This window comes from Felis catus, chromosome B3 (assembly GCF_018350175.1).
Source record: "Felis catus isolate Fca126 chromosome B3, F.catus_Fca126_mat1.0, whole genome shotgun sequence".
Classification (NCBI taxonomy): domain Eukaryota; kingdom Metazoa; phylum Chordata; class Mammalia; order Carnivora; family Felidae; genus Felis; species Felis catus.
Genome location: NC_058373.1, coordinates 112,579,773 through 112,607,432, shown reverse-complemented (window position 1 = coordinate 112,607,432; position 27,660 = coordinate 112,579,773). Strand labels below are relative to the sequence as shown.

Sequence of the window (27,660 nt, the reverse complement as noted above, 5' to 3'; positions counted from 1 at the left end):
GTGTAGCCAACTTTAAAATAACCTAAAATTAATACATTCAAGAAAATAAAGTATTTTTTTTAAAAAAAGAGAGGAAACAATAGATAATTTCAGCAGAAATTGGAATCTATAAAAAAATTAAATGGATGCACTAGCACATAAATTACAACATCTGGAACTCAGATCTAAATGGGCAGGTTTATCAGGATTAAAGAATGTAAACTCAGGTCAAAAGAAAAAATGCAGCAGAATGCAAGAATATTAAAGACAAATCAACAAAAAAGGTACAAAATGATATAGAGAAAGAATGAATAAACAGAATAGGACAAAACACATATGTGATACATACTCAAGAGGTCTAATGCATGTAAAATTAAACCCCAGAAAGAGAAGAAAGACAGAATGGGAAGAAACAATAGTCAAAAGCAATGTTTAGAAATCTTCCAAATTACTATTAGAAATGACAAAAATAATGATTAGTATTAAAAAAAAGTAACATATGCATGTTGTAATGAGCCCTGGGATAAATCACACACATATGCATACACACACACACAAAACTAGCAGAAAACAAAACAAAAACCCAACAAAATACCAAACTACAATCAAACTATATATATAACTAAAAAATTAATAAAAGAAAAAACTGATTAAAAGCTACTCTATTAATCTAGAAGAAGACAAGGAGAGGAGACAAACTGATGAGACAAATAGGAAACAAACAATAAGTACTATATTAATTATAATAAATATAAATGGTATATATGCTGTAAGCGAAAATAGATGTTTCAGAAAAAAATACAAAGATGCTTATAAGAGACATTTACATTTTAAATAAAATAACAAGAAAGGAGACATAAATACATGATAGAAAAAGAAATGTCATGTGAACATCAACCAAAGTAAAGTGGTTGTAGCAATATTATAGCAAACCAAGTAGAGCCAAGAGGCAAGAAATGTTAGATGAAGAATATTTTACACTGATAAAAAGAATCAATTCAATAAGTAAATACAAAAAATATTTTATAAACAACCAGTAACATAGCTACAAAAAATATAAGGCAGAATTTGACAGAATTAACAGGAGAAATACACAAATCTCCATCATAGTTATTTATATACAACGTGAAACCCAATCACTACAGAAGGTGCAGACTTTTTCAACACAAAGGTAACAATTACCAAAATAGACAATACATTGGACCACAAAGCAAGCTTCAGAAAATTTTAAAAAACTGAAATCATAGGAAGGGAAAGAATCAAGCACTTAACCTGCTTTTTCGGTAAAAACTGTATCACTGCATAACTATATAGTAGATAAGGGAAAGCATCTCTTTAAAAATGTATTCTAGGGGCGCCTGGGTGGCGCAGTTGGTTAAGCGTCCGACTTCAGCCAGGTCACGATCTCGCGGTCCATGAGTTCGAGCCCCGCGTCAGGCTCTGGGCTGATGGCTCAGAGCCTGGAGCCTGTTTCCGATTCTGTGTCTCCCTCTCTCTCTGCCCCTCCCCCGTTCATGCTCTGTCTCTCTCGGTCCCAAAAATAAAATAAACGTTGAAAAAAAAATTTTAAAAATGTATTCTAACTAACAAAAGAATTTAATTCTGCCATTCCTTTGGGTTGTTATTTGCATGACATATGTTTGCTATCCTTTTAATTTTAACCTCTATGGCACCTTTCAATATATAACATGTCTGGTGTACATAGTATTATAGTTGGGTCTTTAATAATTTAATAGTTTGACAGTATATGCCTTTTGACTGGATTAATAAATCCATTCACACTTAATATTATTGATATAGCTGTGTATACATCTGCCATTTTACTTTATGCATTCTATGTGTCTCTTATCTCTTATTTATTCTTCTAGTATCCCCTTACTCTTTTCTTTTGAATGAAATCAATATATTCCAATGTGACATTTTAATTCCTTTAATGATTTTTTTTAATGATTTATTTTTGGAGCTATTTTCTTAATGGTTGTTCTAGGGTTTACACTGCATATCTTACCAAATCAACTTCTGATTTATAGTAACACAGAAACATTACTTCTATACAGTTCTGTTGTCTCTTCTTTTTGTGCTATTATTCTTGTCCATGTTACCCATATATTTTTTAATTTTTATTTTTTTTTACCATTTATTTATTTTTGAGAGAGAGAGAGAGCGCGCGCATGTACGCAAGCGAGAGAGTGGGCAGAGAGAGAAAGGAGACACAGAATCCAAAGCAGGCTCCAGGCTCTGAGCTGTCAGCACAGAGCCTGAGGCGGGGCTCAAACTCACAAACCGTGAGACCATGACCTGAGCCGAAGTCAGATGCTTAACTGACTGAGCCACCTAGGCGCCCCCCACCCCATATATTTTTGTGTGAACAAAAAGATATACATACACATACATATATAAAATCCAACAATACACTGGTATAATTAATATGTTGCATAGTTTATGTCTATTAGAAAAGCTGAGAAAAGAAAGTGGACAAGTACATGTAGACAAGAGTTTGTTGTATTAACATTCTTATTTGTTATTTTTGATTCTTCAATTTTGTTCTTGTGGATTTGAGATACCATTTGGTATTAAATACTTACTTCAATGCAGCTTTGCTTCAAACCACTTTCTTTGTGCTGTTATTGTCAAATATATTACATTTCTACATTATAGACTCAACAAAAGTTACCTATGTATTCTTTTATACAACTGCTCTTAAAATTAGTTGACGGGTGCCTCAGTCAGTTAAGCACCTGACTTTGGCTCAGGTCACAATCTCATGGTTAATGGGTTTGAGCCCCACATAGGGCTCTGTGCTGACAGCTCAGAGCTTGGAGGCTGCTTTGGATTCTGTGTCTCCCTCTCTTTCTGACCCTTCCCTGTTCACGCTCTCTCTCTCAAAAATAAATAAACATTAAAATAATTAAAAATAATTAGTTGAGAGGAAAGGACAAGAAATACATATTTATACTGTCTTTTATAAATACATAATTACTTTTACCAGTGCTCTTTTATTGAGTGTGTGGATTTAAATTGCTGTCCATGGTCACTTGCTTTTTAAGCCTGAAGAATTTTCTTTAGTATTTCTTATAAGATGGATCTGCTAGCAACAAATCCTCTTACAGTTTTTGTTCCTCTGGGAATGTGTTTCTTTCATCTTCAATTCTAAGAGATAGTTTCCCTGGATATAACATCTTGGTTTGTTGACAGTTTTTTTCTTTCACTAATTTGAATATGTCATCCTACTGCCTTCTGCCTTCTTTTATTGATGATAAGTCAGATGTTAATTTTATTGGGGCTCACTTGTATGTGATGAGTCATTTTGTTTATATTGCTTTCAAAGTTTTTGTCTTTTAGCACTTTTACCATGATATATGGTATGAAATAAATGTTTGTGTCCCACAAAAATTCATAATTTGAAACCATAATCCCAATGTGATGGTATTTGCAAGTGGGTCCTTTAGGAGGTGATTAGGTCATGAGGGTGGAGTCTTTACGAATGAGACTAGTGCCCTTAGAAGAAGAGGCCAGGGAACTAACTAGCTTTTTTTTTTTATGGCATGTGAGGATACCAGAAGTCAGCTGTCTGCAACTCACTGAGGGTCCGTACAAGAACCTGACCATGCTGGCATACTGATTTCAGACTTCCAGCCTCCAGAAATGCGAGAAAAAACATTCTACTGTTTATGAGCCACCCAGTCTATGGTACTATGCTATAGCAGCTTACACTGACTAAAATCATGTGTCTAGGTGTGGGTATCTTTGAGTTTATCCTATCTGGAATTGAAGGAGTTTCTTGGATGTATAATGTTTGTAATCAAATTTGGCAAGTTTTCAGCCATTATTTCTTGTAGGGTTTTTTTTGGTGCTCTTTTCTGTTCTTTTATTCCCGTTATCTATATGCTGGTATGCTTAATGATGTTCTGCATTTCTCTGAGACTGTTCATTTTTCTTCATTCTTTTTTCCTCTCTGGTCTTCAGCTTGTATAATCCCTACTGATCTATCTTTAAGTCTGCTGATTCTTTCTTCTGCCAACTCAGTGCTATTGTTGCGCAAACCCCACTGGAGAATCCTCCGTTTCCATTATTATACTTGCAGTTCTAGAATTTGCCTTAGCCTTTTAAAAAATAAAATTTATATTTCTATTGATAGTCTCTATTTGATGAAATATTGTCATCATGGCTTTTTTTCTTTCAGTATGGTTTCCTATAAGTTTTCTTTTTTTTAGCATATTTAGAAATCTGTTAAATTCAATATCTACAGCTTCTCACAGGCAGTTGTCTGCTTTGTTTCACAATCTCCTATTCTTTGCACGTCTTGCAATCTATGTTAAAAAATGAACATGCTGGAAAGAAGCCAGACCAAGATGATAGCATATGAAGATCATGAAGTCACCTCTCCCATGGACATACCAAACCTACAGCTACATATGAATCACCTAAAGATTCTGAAAACTAGATGAACTGCTTCTCCACAACAAAGGGTAAAAGGACAACACTCAGACAGGTAGGAGGGGCAGAGACATGATCTGGCTAAAAATCCCACCACAGGTATGGTGACACACAAAAGGAGGGATCTCGTCAGTCTGGTATTTCTCTCAGAGGAGTAAGGGGCTAGTGCCCCACATCAGGCACCCCAACTCTTGGGATCTGCACCAGAAAGATGAGTTCCCCAAAACATCTGCTTAGAACACCAAAAGGGCAGATATCAAGGTACTTAACTGGCTATAGGAAATGGAAATTCTCTTTTTAATGGGCTTGTGTATAGTCTCACTTACCCCAGGATCCAGCACAAAAGCACCAACTTGAAAAGTACCTACATTATATGTGAACAATCAGGCCTTGCTGATCTGGGGGTATTCTGAGGCAAAGGACAGTTGGGATTCTCTCTGGAGACTAAGGCATGGGCAAATGCCATTTGTGCACTCTAAAACCTACCCTGTTAGCATAGGTAGGTGCACTCAGATGTGGCACCCTTCCGCTGCCTACCACAGGGGTTGCAGTGATCCCCCACTTCCTGACTGAGGCAGGCAAGTGTGAATGGTCACAGCATTCTCTGGCCCCCTTACTAAGAAAGTCAATGGTCACAGGTGGTGGCAACACTCGCTCATACCCCAGCAGGAGCTGATGAGTAAATGGTCATGTCACTCTCCCACTGCCAACCCAGGGCCATGGTGTATGCACAGATAGGGCACTCTCCTGCAGCACTGCCGAAGGCCACAGGCATACTCAGTCAAGATATCTTCCCACTGCCTTTCAGAAGCTGGAGTGTGTGCCCCATATCTTATACTCTCAACTGCCCTGCTAAAGCCAGTGGGTGCACACAAAGCACAAAGGAAATGCCCCTTGTTCATCTGGCCCTGGTAGTCAAGGGGGTTGGTGTTCCTGAGCTCAGAGGCACAACAGCAGTTGAGAAAAACAGTTCTCAACAAGAAAACATCCCTAGAGCACTCCACAGACAACAGACTGAAACATACCCCCACCTTCTTGTGAAAAAGGCCTATATACTTATATTGAATGTTTAGCCTAAAGGACAGGCTCCAGGTTTCCCACACATCTATGAGCTATGAAGGCACTTTCAAGGAGTGTAAACAAGGAGACACCATCCTGTGTAGTCCCCAGTCTCACTACAGTTTGAGGAGATTTCTCAGAAAGGAGCTCTATAATTACCCTGATTGTTGCAACAGTTGCTCAGAGTACACCTCCAGATCTTTTGGTATGGAGGTGAGCAGAGTTTATTATTGTGGCCCTCCCAGACTGTATATATTGCATGCTTTAAAAGCTGCTGCTTGAGGGTCTGGCTTCTGCTTTGCCTGAAACTAGGTGCTAAATGCAATTCCTCCTCTCGGAACACTGACAGGTATTGAAAGATCCTCAACAATGAGGGCATATAAAAAATAAACCAGTATATTTAGACAATCACAAAGGTTCAAAAGATAACCAAGAACAAGTGCAAGGGTGAATGAAAAGGCTCATCATCTACACAAGACCATACCTTCAAGACTGAGAGGAGGTAGCTGTTTTGCCTAATACATAGAAACAAACAGAGAGGTAAGCAAAATGAACAGAGAAATGTTTTCCAAACATGAGAACAATACAAAATCTCAAGAAAAGGCCTTAATGATATAGAGATAAATTATCTAATAAAGAAATCAAAATAATAGTCACAAAGATGCTCACTTAACTCTCAGGAGAAGAATGGAAGGGCATAGTGAAAACTTTAATAAAGACCTATATAATAAAAATATATGAAAGCAGCAAACAGAAGACACAGAACTGAAGAATATAGTAACTGAAGTGAAAAATACATAAGAGGAACTCAACAGCCAACTGAATGAAATGAAGAAAGGATCAGTGAGCTGGAAGACAAAGCATTAGCACTCAACCAGGCAAAGGAGAACAAAAGAAAAAGGAATTTTATAAAATGAAGATAACTTAAGAGACTGATACAACAACATTAAGCATAATAACATTTGTGAAAGAGAACAGAGAGAAAGAGAGAAAGGGGCAGAATACAGATTTGAAGAAATAGTTGCTGAAAACTTCTCTAAGTGGAGAAGGAAACAGACATCCATGTCCAGTAAGTCCAGAGAGTTAAAAAAAAAAAAAAGGACCCAAAGAGATCCACACCAAGAAATATTAAAATATAAAAGTTAAAGATAAAGAGAGAATCTTAAAAGCAGCAAGAGAAAAGCAGCTTAAATACAGGGGACACCCAATAAAGCTATCAGCAATTTTTGCAGGCAAAATTTTGCAGGCCAGAAGAAAGTGGCATGATGTATTCAAAGTCCTGACAGGAAAAATTCCAACTAAGAAACCTCCACCTTGCAAGATTATCATTCAGAATTGAAGGGGAGATAAAGAATTTTTCAGATAAGCAAAAGCTAAAGGAGTTCATCACCAATACACTGGCCTTACAAGAAAGACTAAAGGGACTTTAAAAAAAATTTTTTTTCAACGTTTATTTATTTTTGGGACAGAGAGAGACAGAGCATGAATGGGGGAGGGGCAGAGAGAGAGAGGGAGACACAGAATCGGAAGCAGGCTCCAGGCTCTGAGCCATCAGCCCAGAGCCTGACGCGGGGCTCGAACTCACGGACCGCGAGATTGTGACCTGGCTGAAGTCGGACGCTTAACCGACTGTGCCACCCAGGCGCCCCTAAAGGGACTTTTTTAAAAGGAAAAGAAATGGCACTAAATAATAACAAGAAACATATGAAAGTACAAATCTCACCAGAAAAGGTAACTATATAGCAAAGATGGTAGATAATTCACTAATTAAGTTACTATGAAGGCTAAAAAACAAATGTAGTAAAATTAAACTACAATAATTAGTTAAGAGATAAATAAAAAGAGCTAAAATGTAACCTCAAAACCATAAAACACAGGGGGAAGTTGTAAAAATGTAGTTTTATAATGTGTTCAAATTTAAGTTGCTAAATAGACAGTTCTATTCATAGGATGTTATATGTGAACCTCTCAGTAACCACAAAGCAAAACTTTATAGTAAATACACAAAAGATACTATAAAATAAATCTAAACATAACACTAAAGAAAGACAACATACCAAAAGAAAGAAGAAACAGAGAGGAACTACAAAAACAGCCAGAAGACAATGAATAAACTGGCATTAAGTATACATCTATCAATAATTAAGTGTAAATGGACTAAATGCTCCCATCAAAAGACAAAGAATGACTGAATGGACAAAAAATAGACTCATCTACATACTTCTTCCTACAAGACACTCCTTTCAGAAGTAAGGACACATACTGACTGAAAGTGAAGGGATGGAAAAAGATATTTTATGAAAATGCAAATGAAAATAATGTAGCTATATTTATTTCAGACAAAACAGATGTTGTATAGACATTTAAAATTTTAATTTTAAATTTAAAAAAAAATTAAATTTTAAAAACCATTTAAATTTTAAAAGACAAAGAAGGGCATTACATAGTGATAATGCAGCAAGTAGATATAACATTTATAAATCTATAAGCACCCAGCACAGAAGCACCAAAATAACATGGAATTATTAGCAGACCTAAAGAGGGAAATCAACAGCAATGCGATAATAGTAGAGGACTTTTAACACCCTACTTATCTCTATAGACAAGTCACCCCGACAGAAAATCATAAGGAAGCATCAGCCTTAAACAACATATTAGATCAGATGGACTTAATGGTTATATATAGAACGCTCCATCTAAAAGTAGCAAATACACAATCTTCTCGAGTGCACATAAAACATTCTCCAGTATACGCCACATGTTAGGTCAGAAAATAAATCTCAATAAATTCAAGAAGATTGAAATCATACAAAGCATCTTTTCCTCCCAGAATGATATGAAACCAGAAATCAATTACAAGAAGGAAAATGGAGAAAAATCATAAATACATGGAGATTAAACAACATAGTACTAAACAACCAATGGATCATCAAAGAAATCAAAAGAGAAATTTAAAAAACCTAGAAAAATGAAAACATAAATATTAAATACCAAAATCTACTGCATGCAGCAAAACCAGTTGTAAGAGAGACCTTAATATAGCAATACAATCCTACCTGAGAAAACAAGAAAAATCTCAAACAATCTAAATTTACACATAAACTAAATAAAGAAGAACAAACCAAGCCCAAAGGTAGTAGGAGTAAGGATATAATATATATCAGATTGAGATAAATGAAGACTAAAAAGACAATAGAAAAGATCAATGAAATTAAGAGGTGTTTTTTTGAAAAGATAAACAAAACTGATAAAATTTTAGCTAGATTCACTCAGAAGAGAGTGGGCTCAAATAAATAAAATCAGAAATGAAGAAGAGAAGTTACAACTGATACCGCAGAACCAGACAGGATCATAAGAGACTACTGCAAAAAATTACATGCCAACAAACTGGATAAAAATGATAAATGCCTAGATACATACAATCTTGTAAGACTGAATCAGCAAGAAAAAGAAAACATAAATAAAGTAATTACTAGAAAGGAGATTGAATCAGTAGTCAAAAACATCCCCCCAAATAAAAGTTTAAGACCATATAGCTTCACTAGTGAATTCTATCAAACATTCAAAAATGATTTAATATCTATCTTTCTCAAACACCTCCAAAAAACTGAACAGGAAGAAAAGCTTCCAAACTCATTTTATAAGGCTGGGAGTAATTACCCTGACACACAAACCAGACAAGGACACTACCAAAAAAAAAAAAAAAAAAAAAAAAAAAAAAATATATATATATATATATATATATATCAAGGATATTGGATATATATCAAGGATATATATATCAAGGATATATCAAGGATATTGGGATATATATATATATATATATATATATATATATATATCCCAATATCCTTCATAAACAGAAATGCAAAAATCTTCAACAAAGTATTAGCAAACTGAATTCAGAAATGCATTAAAAAGATCATACACCACGATCAAGAAGGCTTTATTCAAGGGATGCAAGAATAATTCAACATTCACAAATCAATCAACATTATCAGCACATTAACAAAACGAAAGATAAAAATCATAAGATCATCTCAATAGATGTAGTAAAAGCATTTAACAAAATACAATCTTCAGTTATGATGAAAACTCTTGAACAAAGTGGGTATAAAGGGAACATACCTCAACATAATAAAGGCCATATAGGTCACACTCATAGCTAATATCATACTCAACAATGAAAAGCTGAAAACATTTTATCTAAGATCAAGAGAAAGATGTCCACTCTCACCAGTTTTATTCAATATAGTATTAGAAGTCTTAGCCATAGCAATTAGGTAAGAAAAGAAATAAAAGGCACCCAAACTGAAAAGAAGCAGAACTATCACTATTTTCATATGACATAGTACTATATAGATAGAAACCCTAAATACTGCACCAAAAAATTATTAGAAAAAATTCGGTAAAGCCGTAGTATATGAAATTATTATGTAAAAATCTGTTAAATTCCTAAACTCTAATAATGAATTATCACAAAGAGAAATCAAGAAAAGAATTCCCATACAGTTCCAGTCAAAAGAATAAAATACCTAGGAATAAATTTACCCGAAGAAGTGAAAGACCTTCAAACTGACAAACAGAAGAAACTGATGAAAGAAACTGAACAAGTCACAAAGAAATGGAAAAATATCCCATGCTCGTTGACTGGAAGAACAAATATTGTTAAGATGTCTGTACTATCCAAAGCAATCCTCACATTTAATGCAATCCCTATCAAAATACCAACAGCATTTTTCACAAAGCTACACCAAACAATCCTAAAATATGTATGGAACCACAAAAGACCCTGAATTGCCAAAGCAATCTTGAAAAAGAAAAGCAAAGCTGTAGTAATCAAGACATTACTAAATGGGAGACAGGAATCCATAAACATCCTAGAGGAGAAAACAGGCAGTAACCTCTTTGACATCAGCTGTAGCAACTTCTTACTAGACATGTCTCCTGAGGCAAGGGAAACAAAAGCAAAAATGAACTAGTAGCACTTCGTCAAGATGAAAAGCTTCTGCACAGCAAAGGAAACAATAAAACTAAAAGGCAACCTGCACAATGGGAGAAGTTATTTGCAAATGACATATCTGATAAACGGATGGTATCTAAAACATATAAAGAAATTATAAAAGTCAACACCAAAGAAACACATAATCCAGTTAAAAAATGGGCAGAAGACAGGGATAGATATTTTTCCAAAGACTACATACAGATGGCTAACAGACACATGAAAAGATACTCAACATCACTCATCTTCAGGGAAATACAAATCAAAACCATAATGAGATATTACCTCAACCCTGTCAGAAAGGCTAAAATTGAGTTAATTTTTGTATAAGGTGTGAGATTTAGGTTGAGGTGTTTTTTTGGAGGGTGGGGAGCAGTTATGGATTCCAATTGTTCCAGCATCATTTCTTGAAAAGGTTATTCATTGAACTGGTTTTGCAGATTTATTAAAAATCTGTTGAACATATTTGTGTTAGTCTACTTATGGGTTGTCTATTCTGTTTCATGTATTTTTTTTTCTGCCAACACTACACTGTCTTGATTACTATAACTAACAGTAAACTTTACCATTGGATAGAGCTAGTCCTTCCACTTTGTCCTTTTGCAAAATTATTTTAACTGTTCTAGGACCTAGGTTTCTGTATAATTTTAGAATAAACTTATATAATTGTATGTCTACAAAAAAACCTTGTTGGGTTTTTGATAGGAATTGCATAAACCTGTATATCAATATGGGGAAAATTACATCTTTAGTGTGTTCAGTCTCCCAACCCATGAACATGGCATGTCTGTCCATTTCGTTAAGTGTCCCTTTATTTTGTTAACGTTTTGTAGTTTTCAGCATACAGATTAACATATGTGTGTTGATTGGGGTTTTTGTGTGTGTGTGTGACTGTTGATCTTACATTCCTCAAATTAACTGAATTGACTTATTACAGTTGTAGGAATTTTTCTGTAGATACCTTTTTCTATGTAGACAATCATACAATTTGCTAAAAGAGAGTGTTGTTTCTTACTTTCCAATCTTTGTCCCTTTTAATACTTTTCTTGCCTTATTGTGCTGCTTAGAACTTCTAATACTCAGTTGAAAAAAGAACTTCTAATACTCAGTTGAAAAAAGCAGCGAGAGTTGACAACTTTGCTTTTTGTTCCAGGAGGAGAGCATTTGTTTTTTTCACCATTAAGTATGTTGTTAAGTGGTAAGTTTTTTTGTAGATGCTATTTATCAAGTTCAGAAGTTTCCCTCTATTCTTAGTTTGCTGAAAGTTTTTATCAGGAATGGATTTTAGATTTTATCACTTTTTTTTGCATCAATATATATAATCATATAATCTTTCTTTAGCTTGTTGATATGGTGGATTAGATTGATTGCTTTTCCAGTGTTGAACAAGTTTTGCATACCTCAAATAAATCTCATTTGGTAGTGATCTATAATTTTTTTATACATTATTGGATTTGATTTGGTAATATTTGGTAGATTTTAAGTTCATGATAGATATTGGTCTGTAGTTCATTTTTTGCACTGTTTTCCTGATTTTGTTATCAGGAAAATACCAGCCTCATAAAATAAGGTGGAAGTATTTCCTCCTCTTCTATTTTCTGGAAAAGACTAAAGTTGATGTCAATTCTTCTTTAATATTTGGTAAAGCTCTCCAGTGAAACATCTTGACCTGGATATTTCTTTTTTAGATTTTTCATTGTGAATTTAATTTCATTAATGGTTGTAAGACTACAAAGATTGTCTATTCATCTTTCTTCATGTTGGTAGTTTGCGGGTTTTGAGGAAGTGGTCTATTTCTGCTAAGATGCCCAATTTATAAGTATAAAGTTTTTCACAGTATTCTCTAATTATCCACTTAATTGATGGAAGATTTGTAGTGGTAGTCTTTGTTCAATCCTGGCATCAGTTTTATCTTTGTTAGTCTACTGTGTATCAACTTTATTGAGCTTTTAAAAGAACTCTTTATTCTGTTGATTTTTCTCAATTGTTTTACTGTTTTCCATTTCACTGTTAAGAATTGTTGAGTATTTCCTGTCTTCTTGCTTTGACAATATTTGGCTTATCTTTTTCTAGTTTTTTTTTTTTGAGAAAGAAACATGGATTATGGACTTTAGAAATTTCCTCTTCTGTAAAAATTAATGCATTCATGGTATATCTTTTTCTAACTTTTTATTTTCAACCTACCTATGTCATTGTTTTTCAAATGAATTTCTTGAGGATACATATATTGGATTTCTAGAAATCCATATATCAATTTCTACCTTTTTCATTGGTATATTTAAATTATTTATATTTAAGGTAATTACATCTTAGTACCAAAATGTGCCATTTTATTATTTGTCTTCTTTCTCATACCTTATTGGGGATTACTTGAACAAACTTTAAGATTCTATCTTAATTTACAGTGTATTTGAGTACAGTGTTTTGTACATTGCTTTTTAGTGGTTGGTTTGAGTGGATGCTTTGTATATTATAATAAACAAATATAACTTATCTCAATCTACTGGTATTGACATTTATCATTTGAAATGAAATGCACAAAATTTACTTCCACTTAGTCTCCCTTTACCTTCCCACATTTAAATATGATTGTATTCATTTACTCTACATGCATTGTGCACATCATATAGTGTTAAAATTTTTGCTTCAATCTTCACATATGATTTAAGAAAACTCTAAGATACTTTGCTATATTTATCCATTCGGCTGTTCTTTCCTTTTTTAAAAATTGCAAGCCTTTTTCTGTCATTTCCTTTTCCTCTCTTTTTTAAGTTTTTTCATTTCCTTTTTTTCATTTCTTTTCTAATTCTCTTTAGAGATTTTATTTAGCCATTTTTACAGGGTACTTTATCTAGTGACAAATTCCTTAAGTTTTCTTTTGTCTGAGTGTGTCCTTATTTCCCTTTCATTTCTGAAGAATAACTTCACTGTATATGGAGTTTGTGATTGGTAGTTCTTTCTTTCAGCACTTGAAAAATGTTGTTCCACTTCTGGCACAACTGCTCCCTGCCTCCCTCCTCCAATCAGCCATTTATATTAGTGATTGTACTTTTCAGTTCCGTAATTAACATTTTGTTCCTTTTTGTCATTTCTATTTTCTTTATTTGTTTCAAGAAAATTAGTAATTGCTTGTTGAAGCATTTTTATGATAAGTGCTTTGAAATCTTTGTCAGATAATTCTAAGGTCTGATTCATCTTTGTGTTGGTGTCTATTGACTTTTTTTTCCACTGAGGTTGTGATTTTTCCTGCTCTTGGTATGATGAGTGATTTTTTTACTATACCCAGGGCATTTTGGATATTATGAGACTCTACATCTCATTTAATCTTTTTTTTTTTTTTTAAGCAGATGTCTCTTTGTTGTAGTGTGGTATGAGGGCTATACGAATATATATGCGCAGCTTCTTCCTGGGTCCCACTGACACCTCTCTGGCAAAATTGAGGCACTGCTTCATACCGCTTCATTAAAGACAGTAGGGTAGAAGTTTAGGTCCTCTCTTGGCCCTGCTGAAACCTTTCTGGCCAAAGTGGGGTATCACCTTCCTCCACATTATTGAAAGTAAGAGTTATATGTTCAGCTCCCTGCTGGGCCCTGCTGATACCAAAAGGGCAAGTAGAAGATTAACTTGTACTGAAAATGAAGTATCAATTATTTCCATCTCATTCAGTCTTATTGATGCAGACAGGGATGGAGTTACATTTCTCTTATAGGCCTCAGTGACACAGGAAAGGGAAGGTAAAGCAGAGTGGTGAGTAGTTCCACCTTGTGCTGTCTCTTTAGTCTTATTGCTGCTGGGTGGGGGTGCAGACTTGGCTCATCATTGGACTCCACTAACAATACCCTGCTGTAGGAAGCAGAACACAGCCTGTTTCCGCTGGGCTGATGGAAAATCAACTACCCACTTGGCCTCACCTACAATATACTGGCAGGTAAACCAGAGCACTATCTGTTCTGTCATGTGGAAGACTGAACGGCTCATCCCTGCCAACAAACACTACCAGGGGAGAAATTCAAAGCTTTGCCATCTGCTTTTAGGGGTAGCAGGGGGTGAGGTGGAAGATCAGCTTCCTGCTTGGCTCTGCTAAAACCATGGGGGAACTAAGTAGTTTCCCCACTAGTGTTTGGCTGGAGTAGGGTGAGTATTAACAAAGGCTTTTGTTCTGTTAGTTCACCCTTGTCCTGGGTCCTTTGACTTGAGGAGACAGACCTTTGTAGTTTTTTTTGTTTTGTCTGTACCTGTGGGTATTTCCAGGTTAGAGGCTTCATCAGTGTTCTGTTCAGTTTAAATAGGAGGCAAAAAGGAAACCCAGCTAACTCACTGTTGTGTCATTCCTCAAGTCCTGAAGTCCTTATAAAGTCTGATTTCTTCTTCCTACCCTTGAGAGTCTTTCTATGCTTGTTTATTTTGTAATGTCCAGGGGTTTTTAGTTATAAAAGAAAACATCTGGGAAGAATAGGGCTACTATATCTTGGCTAGAACCAGAAGTCTCGTCAGTAGGAATACCTTTGAAATTTGATAAACTTATCGTAATATTATCTGGAGTAATTAATACATGAACCAACAGAATAACAAACACCCCTCCCATCCACAAACATTTCCTATTATGTTTTAAAAGCACTATAACCACAACAGTGTGGTGCTAGCAGTGGAACTGGTAAATACATGGATGAAACAAAAGTTCAGGAAAAGACAGACTTGTGTATGTATATGTGTGTACCCAGGCATATGAAAATTTAGTATATGATAAATGAGGCAATTCAAACAAGTAGTGGACAAGATGGCTTTTGCAATAAATTGGGCTGGGAAAATAAAAATATATTTGAAAATATTTTGTAAGTTTAGTCATCCCATATATAAAAATTTATACCGATATAAATTATAGATAAAGAATATTTAAATATTTCTATTTAAATATTTCTATTTAAAATATTTCTATTTAAAATAAATACACCCAAGGTGGTAGTATATTTAAATATTTCTATTTAAATATTTCTATTTAAAGATTTCTATTTAAAATAAATACACCCAAGGTGGTAGTATAACTGGTATAATTATCTTGGAAAACAGTTTGACTTCATATAGAAAAGCTGAAAATACACATTACTTAAAACCCAGAAATTCCATTCCTTAGTATATACCTCAGACAAAATTTACACAGGATGCTTTTATAAGAATTTTATAACATATATCTCATAACAGCTCCAAATGGAAGCAAGCTGAATGCCCACTGCGAAGGGGAAGTCTCAATAATTTGTGGTACAATGGAGTATTTTACAGCAAAAAAACAAAAAAAGAACAAAAACAAAACCCTCCAAAATCTTAGCCAAAGAAAACACTATGAATAAATCTCATAGTGTTGAACCAAATAAGTAAGACACAAAATAATTCATTTAAAATTCAAAGAGAAATACAAATATATTATAATATTTAGGGATGTATATAAAAGTAAAACTAAATAAAAGCAAGGAATGGAAAACAATAAAAACTCAGGGTATTGAGTGGAACACATGGGCATAACTGGGCCAGGAATGTATTTGCACTTTATCCCTTAAGCCTTTGGCCAAGCATCCATTGACTATGAGGTGATATATTGTAATTAATAAATACATGCTTAATTCAAACTATGCATGAACTAAATAATAATTTCTGGTGCTAGAAAAATTGTGAAAGATTACCATACCTTATAAAAATTGAATTGTTTCATTAATCAATTATATTTTAATATTTATTTATTTTTGACACCGAGAGAGAAAGACAGAACATGAGTGGGAGGAGGGGCAGACAGAGAGGGAGACACAGAATCTGAAGCAGACCCCAGGCTCTGAGCTGTCAGCACAGAGCTCAAAGTGGGGCTCGAACTCACGGACCAGGAGATCATGACCTGAGCAGAAATAGGACGCTCAACCAATTGAGCCACCCAGGTGCCCCTCATTAATCAATTATAATTTAATAATAAACATACACATATATATTTACTTATACATGTTATATTGTGGATATATTTCAAATTTAAATGCAATTGTACTATTTATATATTTAAAATTACTCTGTTATTTGCCAACTAAAATGAACATTACAACTAGATATTTCACATTTCCTGCAATTCAAACAAAAAAGATTATATCTGATTTCAGTTGAAAATGCTAATGCTGCCATCAAATAAAAGTTGATGAAATATTTTATAAAAGGTTTTCTTCTGACACTTTAAAAAGTAAGAAGCAATTTCATATTTTTTTATGCCTCAAGCCTCAAACTCTCTGAAGCTGTTTTAGATATAATTCCATCAATTAATTTAAAAAATCATATATTAATGTCATCCATGAATCATGTTTTTTTGAAGGAATTTCTTGAGGGATAACTCTTATAACTCTAAAATTTCAAAAATACAATGAAAAATTACTTCTTTAGAGGAAAATATTTAAAAAATTGGCAATGTTTTTGCTAATTAATTAAGCTAATAAAAAATACATGAATCCTCTAGCTCTTAAATGGGTCAAGAGTTTTGGTTCACTGTTATTACTTCATATATCCTTTTAGGTGATTCCATTTACTAGCATGGCCTCAAGCAATTCTTGGATAAGGACAAATCCCATTATCAACAGAAAGATAAAATTATCTTCCTTCTGAATTTCAGGCTGATTTATCCAATGATTTAATGAGTATTTGGTTATCTGAGAGAGATTTCAAATTATTAAGTCCAAAATTATTCCTCTTTTCTCTCAAATTTATTCCTTATATCTCCTCTTTCAGTAACATAAGCTGGATTAGACCTAAGGTTTCTCCAAACCAAACTATTTTATGAATTTATATCAAGTTCGAATGAGTCATTTGACACTTTTTTTATGCTAGAATGTAATTATTGAATTAGTTCCTGATATTGGCTACACAGAACACCTGACATGTTATAACTAATACTATATTATTTAATAGAGACCAATTACATTAACGGATTTAAAAATAATGCAAGCAAATTAAAAAATAATTTACTAAGATTTGAGTTTATTGAACTCAATTTTGGAAAGTTTGATTAAATCAAGCTTAATGATTTGTTGAGATCTTTACATGTCATTGTTAAGAATTTAACTCAGTACTGTTACCCTTGATTATTGCTACTCAGTTGTTAAATTTTATTTATGTAACAGATAGTAAGTTCAATTCTCATTGGATTGTAAATTGCTCTTACAGAGCATGTTATGCCACATGTTATGCTAGAAGACTAATAATCCATAGGACTTAGTAAAATGTTAAAAACAGAAGAATGCAATAATGATGTGATTTTCAAACAATAAGGTCAATTTTTCATTTAATGTACTACAAATTTTAAGTCGCAGTTTGCATACTGTGTTTTCAATGGAACCAGGAAATATTTTCTAGAAGACTGGTACTATTTATAGTTAGTGAAAGCTTACAGGGAAAATAAATTAAAACAAAATAGAAAGATAATCTGTTATGCATTCTAATGCTTTTATACAGTGTTTCTTAAGTAGATTTTTAACGTAGTTTATAGGAAAGGGTTCTTTTTTGATTTTCCAAATATTTTTCATAGAAATGCATTGATGATGGTAATTGAAATCTATCTTATATATATATATCTTATATATATATATAAGTGTATATATATATGATATATATATACTAATTAAAATAGAATAACTGTGAAATAAATGATATCCTAACACACCCAAAGATTCAATAGTACAAAGAAAAAGCAATCCTTCCCCCCACTTCCCTGACCTGTCAAGATATTAAGTCTTTGTAGAGGTGAAAAATGCCATACTATACCTTGATTTCTTCTATTTCATCTGGTACTATCTTGTATGCTGATATAGTCCCACCCAACCTGAAATTAGGAAAAGAAAATATTCTCAAAACCAGCAATAGTGTAAAAAATATATGGACTATTTCTTCCATTAGCATCAAAATGCCACCAGTAATTTCCCATTGCCCACCCCAGTAACCATGACGTAAAAACAACTTTTTATGCTTAGGTTTTCCACATATTACTTAAAAAGTGGTAGATAATGAATGACTACAAAAAGAGGAAATATTAAGTTATATTTTTAACTATAAGTAATCTTCTCTCATTGATACTTTTAATGATGCTACCACTTTTACTGACGGATTCTGTCACAACTAAGATCTATGAAGCACTAATAGCAGACATAGTAGTTTCCTTATTGGTTTGTTTTTAATTAACAGAATTTACTTTTTAGAGTACTTCTGAATTTACAAAAAACATTGAGTAGAAAGTAAAGAGATTTGTTTCCCAGATTTCCCATCACAGTTTTCCTTGTTATTAATATCTTAGTGTTATACATGAGTCACAATTAATGAACCAATAATGATTTTGCTTCTTTTTAAAAATAATGTATGGAGTGCCTGGGTGACTCAGTTGGTAAAGCATCTGACTTCGGCTCAGGACATGATTTCATGGCTCACGGGTAGGAGCCCAGCATCTTGGATCTTTGGTGTTAGCATGGAGCCCTGTGTCTCCCTCTCTCTCTGCCCCTTTCCCACTAGCGCTTTTACTTTCTCAAAAATAAACATTAAAAAAAATAATTTAAACAAGAGTCAGAGAGGTGTGTCCAGCATTGTCCAAAGGAAAGAGACGAGTGTTTTGAGGATTACAATTTAATTCCTAAAATACAATCTTTGTCTTGAGGGAGTGAGGTTATTACATGCCATGTTCACCTGTTTGAAAGTTTTTTTTTTTTTGGAAAGTAGCTAAGATTTATGTAACGCTTATCATTTGCCAGGCATGTGATGTATCATCTAATTCTTATAACTGTTATCATTGTAAAAACGGGGAAATTGAGACACAGAGTGATCCAGTAATTTTCACAATTGAAGGAGGCAACTGAGATGCACATTAATTGTAAAATATATAACAGATTTCAAATACTTGATACAAAAAAGACTAATTTAAAACAACTGAGTACATTTTAAAACAATATGATGGATATATTGAGTTAAATTATGTTATTAAAGTTAACACCATCTACTTCTTTTCAGTTTTTAAAAAGTCACTACTAAAATTTTTAAATTAAAGATAGCTTGCATTTCTTGGCGTTTATTATATATCCATCAAATAGGAACTCTAAGTTCTTAAACTCCAAGATTATTTACCTATCATTACTCAGATTCAGTGCTTAAAAAGGAACTTTCTGATTACTTATTTGACTTTATAAGTATCTCAATTTTAGAAAAGAGAGAATCACAAATAAGGCATTTACACACTTTAGATACTTTAGGATATCATCTCCTGTCTCAAAAGTAAATTAATAAATGACATTTTTGGGGCTGCTGATGATTAAGTGTCTAACTCTTGAGTTTGGCTGAGCTCATGATCTCATGCTTCATGGGTTTAAGCCTCAAGTCAGGCTCTGTGCTGACAGCATGGAGCTTGTTTGGAATTCTCTCTTTCTCTCTGCCCCTCCTCCACTCATGCGTGCTTGCTTATACACTCTCTTTCTCTCTCAAAATAAATAAATAAACGTATAAAAATGACATTCTGGTTTCCATTAAAAAGTAACTTTATCTGGCCAAATGATTTTATTGAAAAGTCTACGTTTAAACTCTTTAATATTACTATTTATACTTGCTAATGGAAATAGGGTTCATATCTTGATTTGAGAATTACTTCCTAGATTTAAAGTGCCACAAATGAATGATGAAAACACTCATGACATTTAACTTAATTCATATTATACAATATATATAAGTGATATACCAAAGAAGACCATAGTAAGTAACTAGCAAAAGAGGACATAGCTACTAAAATGAAAAATTATATAACCATTTTTAAAAATTTTTTTAGAGAGAATGTGAGTCAGGGACAGGGGCACAGGGGGAGAAGAGAGAGAGGAGAGAGGAGAGAGGAGAGAGGAGAGAGGAGAGAGGAGAGAGGAGAGAGAAGAGAAAGATGAGAGAGGAGCGAGGAGAGAGAGAGAGAGAGAGAGGAGACAGAAAATGAATCTCAAGCAGGTTCCATGCTCAGCATAGAGCCTGATGTGGGGCTCAATCTCAAAACCCTGGAATTATGACCTTAGCTGAAATCAAGAGTCAGACACTCAAGTGACTGAGCCACCCAGATGCCCCTATATAACCATCTGTAAGATGTTTGAAGTAGGCATTTAAAAAATGTTTTCACTGTCAATTATTTAAGTTTTTAAATTAAAAGTTGAGATTGTTGGGATATCAATGAAGAAATTAGAGCAAAAAACTATTGAAAACTCAAGGACTTCAATTTAGAGTCTTGCAAATAATGGGTTAATAATTTTATTCTTTGAGTTTATGTTATGTAATAGATACAACCAAGGGAATGAGGATGCAAAGAAATCACAGTCTTGTATGGAAGCAGATTGAGTAAACAAGTATCTGTAATATAAAGCAGTAAAGTGTCACAATAGAACTAAGCAGAAGTTGAAAGTTTGAAATTATTTCAAAAAAAGAGTTTTTAAAAAAATACCTATCATTGTAAAATAAACTGATAATAACACAAGCAGCCTACAACAACTTTTAAATAAATGGCTATTACAGAAATACTTTTGATTTGTTAGTACAATTATGATTCAAAGATGCAGTGTTGGTAACAGTTGACTTCTGGAAGAAAAATTAAAAAGTTGCTATGATAAACTTCAATAAACAACTCATTTTCTCTTGATTAATGTTGACTAACAGTACTCAAATACTGCCTTTCCTGAAATCCCAACCTAGGGAAGGTAAACTTCCAGATTAGTATTCCTACATCAGCTCAAATCAATTATAATGGTCATTTTTTTTTAAGTTTATTTATATATTGAGACAGAGAGAGAGAACAAGCTGGGAAGGACAGAGAGAAAGAAGAGAGAAATCCCAAGCAGGCTCCACACTGTCAGCGCAGAGCCCAACATGAGGCTTGAACTCACAAACTGTGAGATCATGACCTGAGCTGAAAGCAAGAGTTGGACGCTTAACCGACTGAACCACCCAGGCACCCCTCAATCATAATGGTCTTAAGTGTTTTAATTTAATTAATTTTTTATTTGAGAGAGAGAGAGAGAGAGAGAGAGATTGAGTGAGTGAGTGAGTGAGTGAGTAGGGAAGAGGGGCAGAGGGAGAGAGAGAATCTTAAGCTCCATGCTCAGCAAAGAGCCTTATGAGGGGCTTGATCCCATGACCCTATGATCATGGACCGAGTTGAAATCAAGGGTTGGATATTCAACTGACTGAGCCACCCAGCCATCTCTGGTTTTAACTGTTAAAAAAAGGCAAGTAGGACTAGGGGAAGCGGCAAGATGGCGGCTTAGGAGGACCCTGGGCTCACCGCGCGTCCTGCTGATCACTTAGATTCCACCTACACCTGCCTAAATAACCCAGAAAACCGCCAGAGGATTAGCAGAACGGAGTCACCGGAGCCAAACGCAGACGAGAGGCCCACGGAAGAGGGTAGGAAGGGCGGCGAGGCGGTGCGCGCTCCACGGACTGGCGGGAGGGAGCCGGGGCGGAGGGGCGGCTCGCCGGCCAAGCAGAGCCCCCGAGTCTGGCTGGCAAAAGCGGAGGGGCCTGACGGACTGTGTTCCGACAGCAAGCGCGACTTAGCGTCTGGGAGGACATAAGTTAGCAGCTCTGCTCGGAAAGCGGGAAGGCTGGAGGACAAAGGGAGGGAGAGCTGCTGAGCCCCCTGACGACAGAGCTCAGCTTGGTGGGGAACAAAGGCGCTCGCCAGCGCCATCTCCCCCGCCCATCCCCCAGCCAAAATCCCAAAGAGAACCAGTTCCTGCCGGGGAACTTGCTCGCTCCGCGCAAACACCCAACTCTGTGCTTCTGCGGAGCCAAGCCTCCGGCAGCGGATCTGACTCCCTCCTGCTGCCACAGGGCCCCTCCTGAAGAGGATCACCTAAGGAGAAGCGATCTAAGCCTGCCCCTCCTACCCCCGTGCACCTTGCCTACCCACCCCAGCTAATACGCCAGATCCCCAGCATCACAAGCCTGGCAGTGTGCAAGTAGCCCAGACGGGCCACACCACCCCACAGTGAATCCCGCCCCTAGGAGAGGGGAAGAGAAGGCACACACCAGTCTGACTGTGGCCCCAGCGGTGGGCTGGGGGCAGACATCAGGTCTGACTGCGGCCCCGCCCACCAACTCCAGTTATACACCACAACACAGGGGAAGTGCCCTGCAGGTCCTCACCACGCCAGGGACTATCCAAAATGACCAAGCGGAAGAATTCCCCTCAGAAGAATCTCCAGGAAATAACAACAGCTAATGAACTGATCAAAAAGGATTTAAATAATTTAACAGAAAGTGAATTTAGAATAATAGTCATAAAATTAATCGCTGGGCTTGAAAACAGTATACAGGACAGCAGAGAATCTCTTGCTACAGAGATCAAGGGACTAAGGAACAGTCACGAGGAGCTGAAAAACGCTTTAAACGAAATGCATAACAAAATGGAAACCACCACAGCTCGGCTTGAAGAGGCAGAGGAGAGAATAGGTGAACTAGAGGATAAAGTTATGGAAAAAGAGGAAGCTGAGAAAAAGAGAGATAAAAAAATCCAGGAGTATGAGGGGAAAATTAGAGAACTAAGTGATACACTAAAAAGAAATAATATACGCATAATTGGTATCCCAGAGGAGGAAGAGAGAGGGAAAGGTGCTGAAGGGGTACTTGAAGAAATAATAGCTGAGAACTTCCCTGAACTGGGGAAGGAAAAAGGCATTGAAATCCAAGAGGCACAGAGAACTCCCTTCAGACGTAACTTGAATCGATCTTCTGCACGACATATCATAGTGAAACTGGCAAAATACAAGGATAAAGAGAAAATTCTGAAAGCAGCAAGGGGTAAACGTGCCCTCACATATAAAGGGAGACCTATAAGACTCGTGACTGATCTCTCTTTTGAAACTTGGCAGGCCAGAAAGAATTGGCACGAGATTTTCAGGGTGCTAGACAGAAAAAATATGCAGCCGAGAATCCTTTACCCAGCAAGTCTGTCATTTAGAATAGAAGGAGAGATAAAGGTTTTCCCAAACAAACAAAAACTGAAGGAATTTGTCACCACTAAACCAGCCCTACAAGAGATCCTAAGGGGGACCCTGTGAGACAAAGTCCCAGAGACATCACTACAAGCATAAATCATACAGACATCACAATGACTCTCAACCCGTATCTTTCTATAATAACACTGAATGTAAATGGATTAAATGCACCAACCAAAAGACATAGGGTATCAGAATGGATAAAAAAACAAGACCCATCTATTTGCTGTCTACAAGAGACTCATTTTAGACCTGAGGACACCTTTAGATTGAGAGTGAGGGGATGGAGAACTATTTATCATGCGACTGGAAGCCAAAAGAAAGCTGGAGTAGCCATACTTATATCAGACAAACTAGACTTTAAATTAAAGGCTGTAACAAGAGATGAAGAAGGACATTATATAATAGTTACAGGGTCTATCCATCAGGAAGAGCTAACAATTATAAATGTCTATGCGCCGAATACCGGAGCCCCCAAATATATAAAACAATTACTCATAAACATAAGCAATCTTATTGATAAGAATGTGGTAATTGCAGGGGACTTTAACACCCCACTTACAGAAATGGACAGATCATCTAGACACACGATCAATAAAGAAACAAGGGCCCTGAATGAGACATTGGATCAGATGGACTTGACAGATATATTTAGAACGCTGCATCCCAAAGCAACAGAATATACTTTCTTCTCGAGTGCACATGGAACATTCTCCAAGATAGATCACATACTGGGTCACAAAACAGCCCTTCATAAGTTTACAAGAATTGAAATTATACCATGCATACTTTCAGACCACAATGCTATGAAGCTTGAAATCAACCACAGGAAAAAGTCTGGAAAACCTCCAAAGGCATGGAGGTTAAAGAACACCCTACTAACGAATGAGTGGGTCAACCAGGCAATTAGAGAAGAAATTAAAAAATATATGGAAACAAACGAAAATGAAAATACAACAATCCAAACGCTTTGGGACGCAGCGAAGGCAGTCCTGAGAGGAAAATACATTGCAATCCAGGCCTATCTCAAGAAACAAGAAAAATCCCAAATACAAAATCTAACAGCACACCTAAAGGAACTAGAAGCAGAACAGCAAAGGCAGCCTAAACCCAGCAGAAGAAGAGAAATAATAAAGATCAGAGCAGAAATAAACAATATAGAATCTAAAAAAACTGTAGAGCAGATCAACGAAACCAAGAGTTGGTTTTTTGAAAAAATAAACAAAATTGACAAACCTCTAGCCAGGCTTCTCAAAAAGAAAAGGGAGATGACCCAAATAGATAAAATCATGAATGAAAATGGAATTATTACAACCAATCCCTCAGAGATACAAACAATTATCAGGGAATACTATGAAAAATTATATGCCAACAAACTGGACAACCTGGAAGAAATGGACAAATTCCTGAACACCCACACTCTTCCAAAACTCAATCAGGAGGAAATAGAAAGCTTGAACAGACCCATAACCAGTGAAGAAATTGAATCGGTTATCAAAAATCTCCCAACAAATAAGAGTCCAGGACCAGATGGCTTCCCAGGGGAGTTCTACCAGACGTTTAAAGCAGAGATAATACCTATCCTTCTCAAGCTATTCCAAGAAATAGAAAGGGAAGGAAAACTTCCAGACTCATTCTATGAAGCCAGTATTACTTTGATTCCTAAACCTGACAGAGACCCAGTAAAAAAAGAGAACTACAGGCCAATATCCCTGATGAATATGGATGCAAAAATTCTCAATAAGATACTAGCAAATCGAATTCAACGGCATATAAAAAGAATTATTCACCATGATCAAGTGGGATTCATTCCTGGGATGCAGGGCTGGTTCAACATTCGCAAATCAATCAACGTGATACATCACATTAACAAAAAAAAAGAGAAGAACCATATGATCCTGTCAATCGATGCAGAAAAGGCCTTTGACAAAATCCAGCACCCTTTCTTAATAAAAACCCTTGAGAAAGTCGGGATAGAAGGAACATACTTAAAGATCATAAAAGCCATCTATGAAAAGCCCACAGCTAACATCATCCTCAACGGGGAAAAACTGAGAGCTTTTTCCCTGAGATCAGGAACACGACAAGGATGCCCACTCTCACCGCTGCTGTTTAACATAGTGCTGGAAGTTCTAGCATCAGCAATCAGACAACAAAAGGAAATCAAAGGCATCAAAATTGGCAAAGACGAAGTCAAGCTTTCGCTTTTTGCAGATGACATGATATTATACATGGAAAATCCGATAGACTCCACCAAAAGTCTACTAGAACTGATACAGGAATTCAGCAAAGTTGCAGGATACAAAATCAATGTACAGAAATCAGTTGCATTCTTATACACTAACAATGAAGCAACAGAAAGACAAATAAAGAAACTGATCCCATTCACAATTGCACCAAGAAGCATAAAATACCTAGGAATAAATCTAACCAAAGATGTAAAGGATCTGTATGCTGAAAACTATAGAAAGCTTATGAAGGAAATTGAAGAAGATTTAAAGAAATGGAAAGACATTCCCTGCTCATGGATTGGAAAAATAAATATTGTCAAAATGTCAATACTACCCAAAGCTATCTACACATTCAATGCAATCCCAATCAAAATTGCACCAGCATTCTTCTTGAAACTAGAACAAGCAATCCTAAAATTCATATGGAACCACAAAAGGCCCCGAATAGCCAAAGGAATTTTGAAGAAGAAGACCAAAGCAGGAGGCATCACAATCCCAGACTTTAGCCTCTACTACAAAGCTGTCATCATCAAGACAGCATGGTATTGGCACAGAAACAGACACATAGACCAATGGAATAGAATAGAAACCCCAGAACTAGACCCACAAACGTATGGCCAACTCATCTTTGACAAAGCAGGAAAGAACATCCAATGGAAAAAAGACAGCCTCTTTAACAAATGGTGCTGGGAGAACTGGACAGCAACATGCAGAAGGTTGAAACTAGACCACTTTCTCACACCATTCACAAAAATAAACTCCAAATGGATAAAGGACCTAAATGTGAGACAGGAAACCATCAAAACCTTAGAGGAGAAAGCAGGAAAAGACCTCTCTGACCTCAGCCGTAGCAATCTCTTACTCGACACATCCCCAAAGGCAAGGGAATTAAAAGCAAAAGTGAATTACTGGGACCTTATGAAGATAAAAAGCTTCTGCACAGCAAAGGAAACAACCAACAAAACTAAAAGGCAACCAACGGAATGGGAAAAGATATTCGCAAATGACATATCGGACAAAGGGCTAGTATCCAAAATCTATAAAGAGCTCACCAAACTCCACACCCGAAAAACAAATAACCCAGTGAAGAAATGGGCAGAAAACATGAATAGACACTTCTCTAAAGAAGACATCCGGATGGCCAACAGGCACATGAAAAGATGTTCAGCGTCGCTCCTTATCAGGGAAATACAAATCAAAACCACACTCAGGTATCACCTCACGCCAGTCAGAGTGGCCAAAATGAACAAATCAGGAGACTCTAGATGCTGGAGAGGATGTGGAGAAACGGGAACCCTCTTGCACTGTTGGTGGGAATGCAAATTGGTGCAGCCGCTCTGGAAAGCAGTGTGGAGGTTCCTCAGAAAATTAAAAATAGACCTACCCTATGACCCAGCAATAGCACTGCTAGGAATTTATCCAAGGGATACAGGAGTACTGATGCATAGGGCCACTTGTACCCCAATGTTCATAGCAGCACTCTCAACAATAGCCAAATTATGGAAAGAGCCTAAATGTCCATCAACTGATGAATGGATAAAGAAATTGTGGTTTATATACACAATGGAATATTACGTGGCAATGAGAAAAAATGAAATATGGCCTTTTGTAGCAACGTGGATGGAACTGGAGAGTGTGATGCTAAGTGAAATAAGCCATACAGAGAAAGACAGATACCATATGGTTTCACTCTTATGTGGACCCTGAGAATTTAACAGGAACCCATGGGGGAGGGGAAGGAAAAAAAAAAAAAACAGGTTAGAGTGGGAGAAGCCAAAGTATAAGAGACTCTTAAAAACTGAGAACAAACTGAGGGTTGATGGGGGGTGGGAGGGAGGAGAGGGTGGGTGATGGGTATTGAGGAGGGCACCTTTTGGGATGAGCACTGGGTGTTGTATGGAAACTAATTTGTCAATAAATTTCATATTAA

The 27,660-nt window shown here is 35.9% G+C and overlaps 1 protein-coding gene across 16 annotated transcripts in view; it reads right to left on the bottom strand.

Moving 5' to 3' along the window:
• The window catches only part of GPHN (gephyrin), a 635,834-nt gene that overhangs the window by 336,111 nt on the left and 272,063 nt on the right, over positions 1-27,660 (bottom strand). For all 16 annotated transcript variants that reach the window (XM_019833155.3, XM_019833153.3, XM_019833151.3 and 13 more), the window contains one exon: positions 18,260-18,317. In XM_019833155.3, the coding sequence (XP_019688714.1) occupies positions 18,260-18,317 (58 nt within the window). The remainder of the gene's footprint in view (positions 1-18,259; positions 18,318-27,660) is intronic.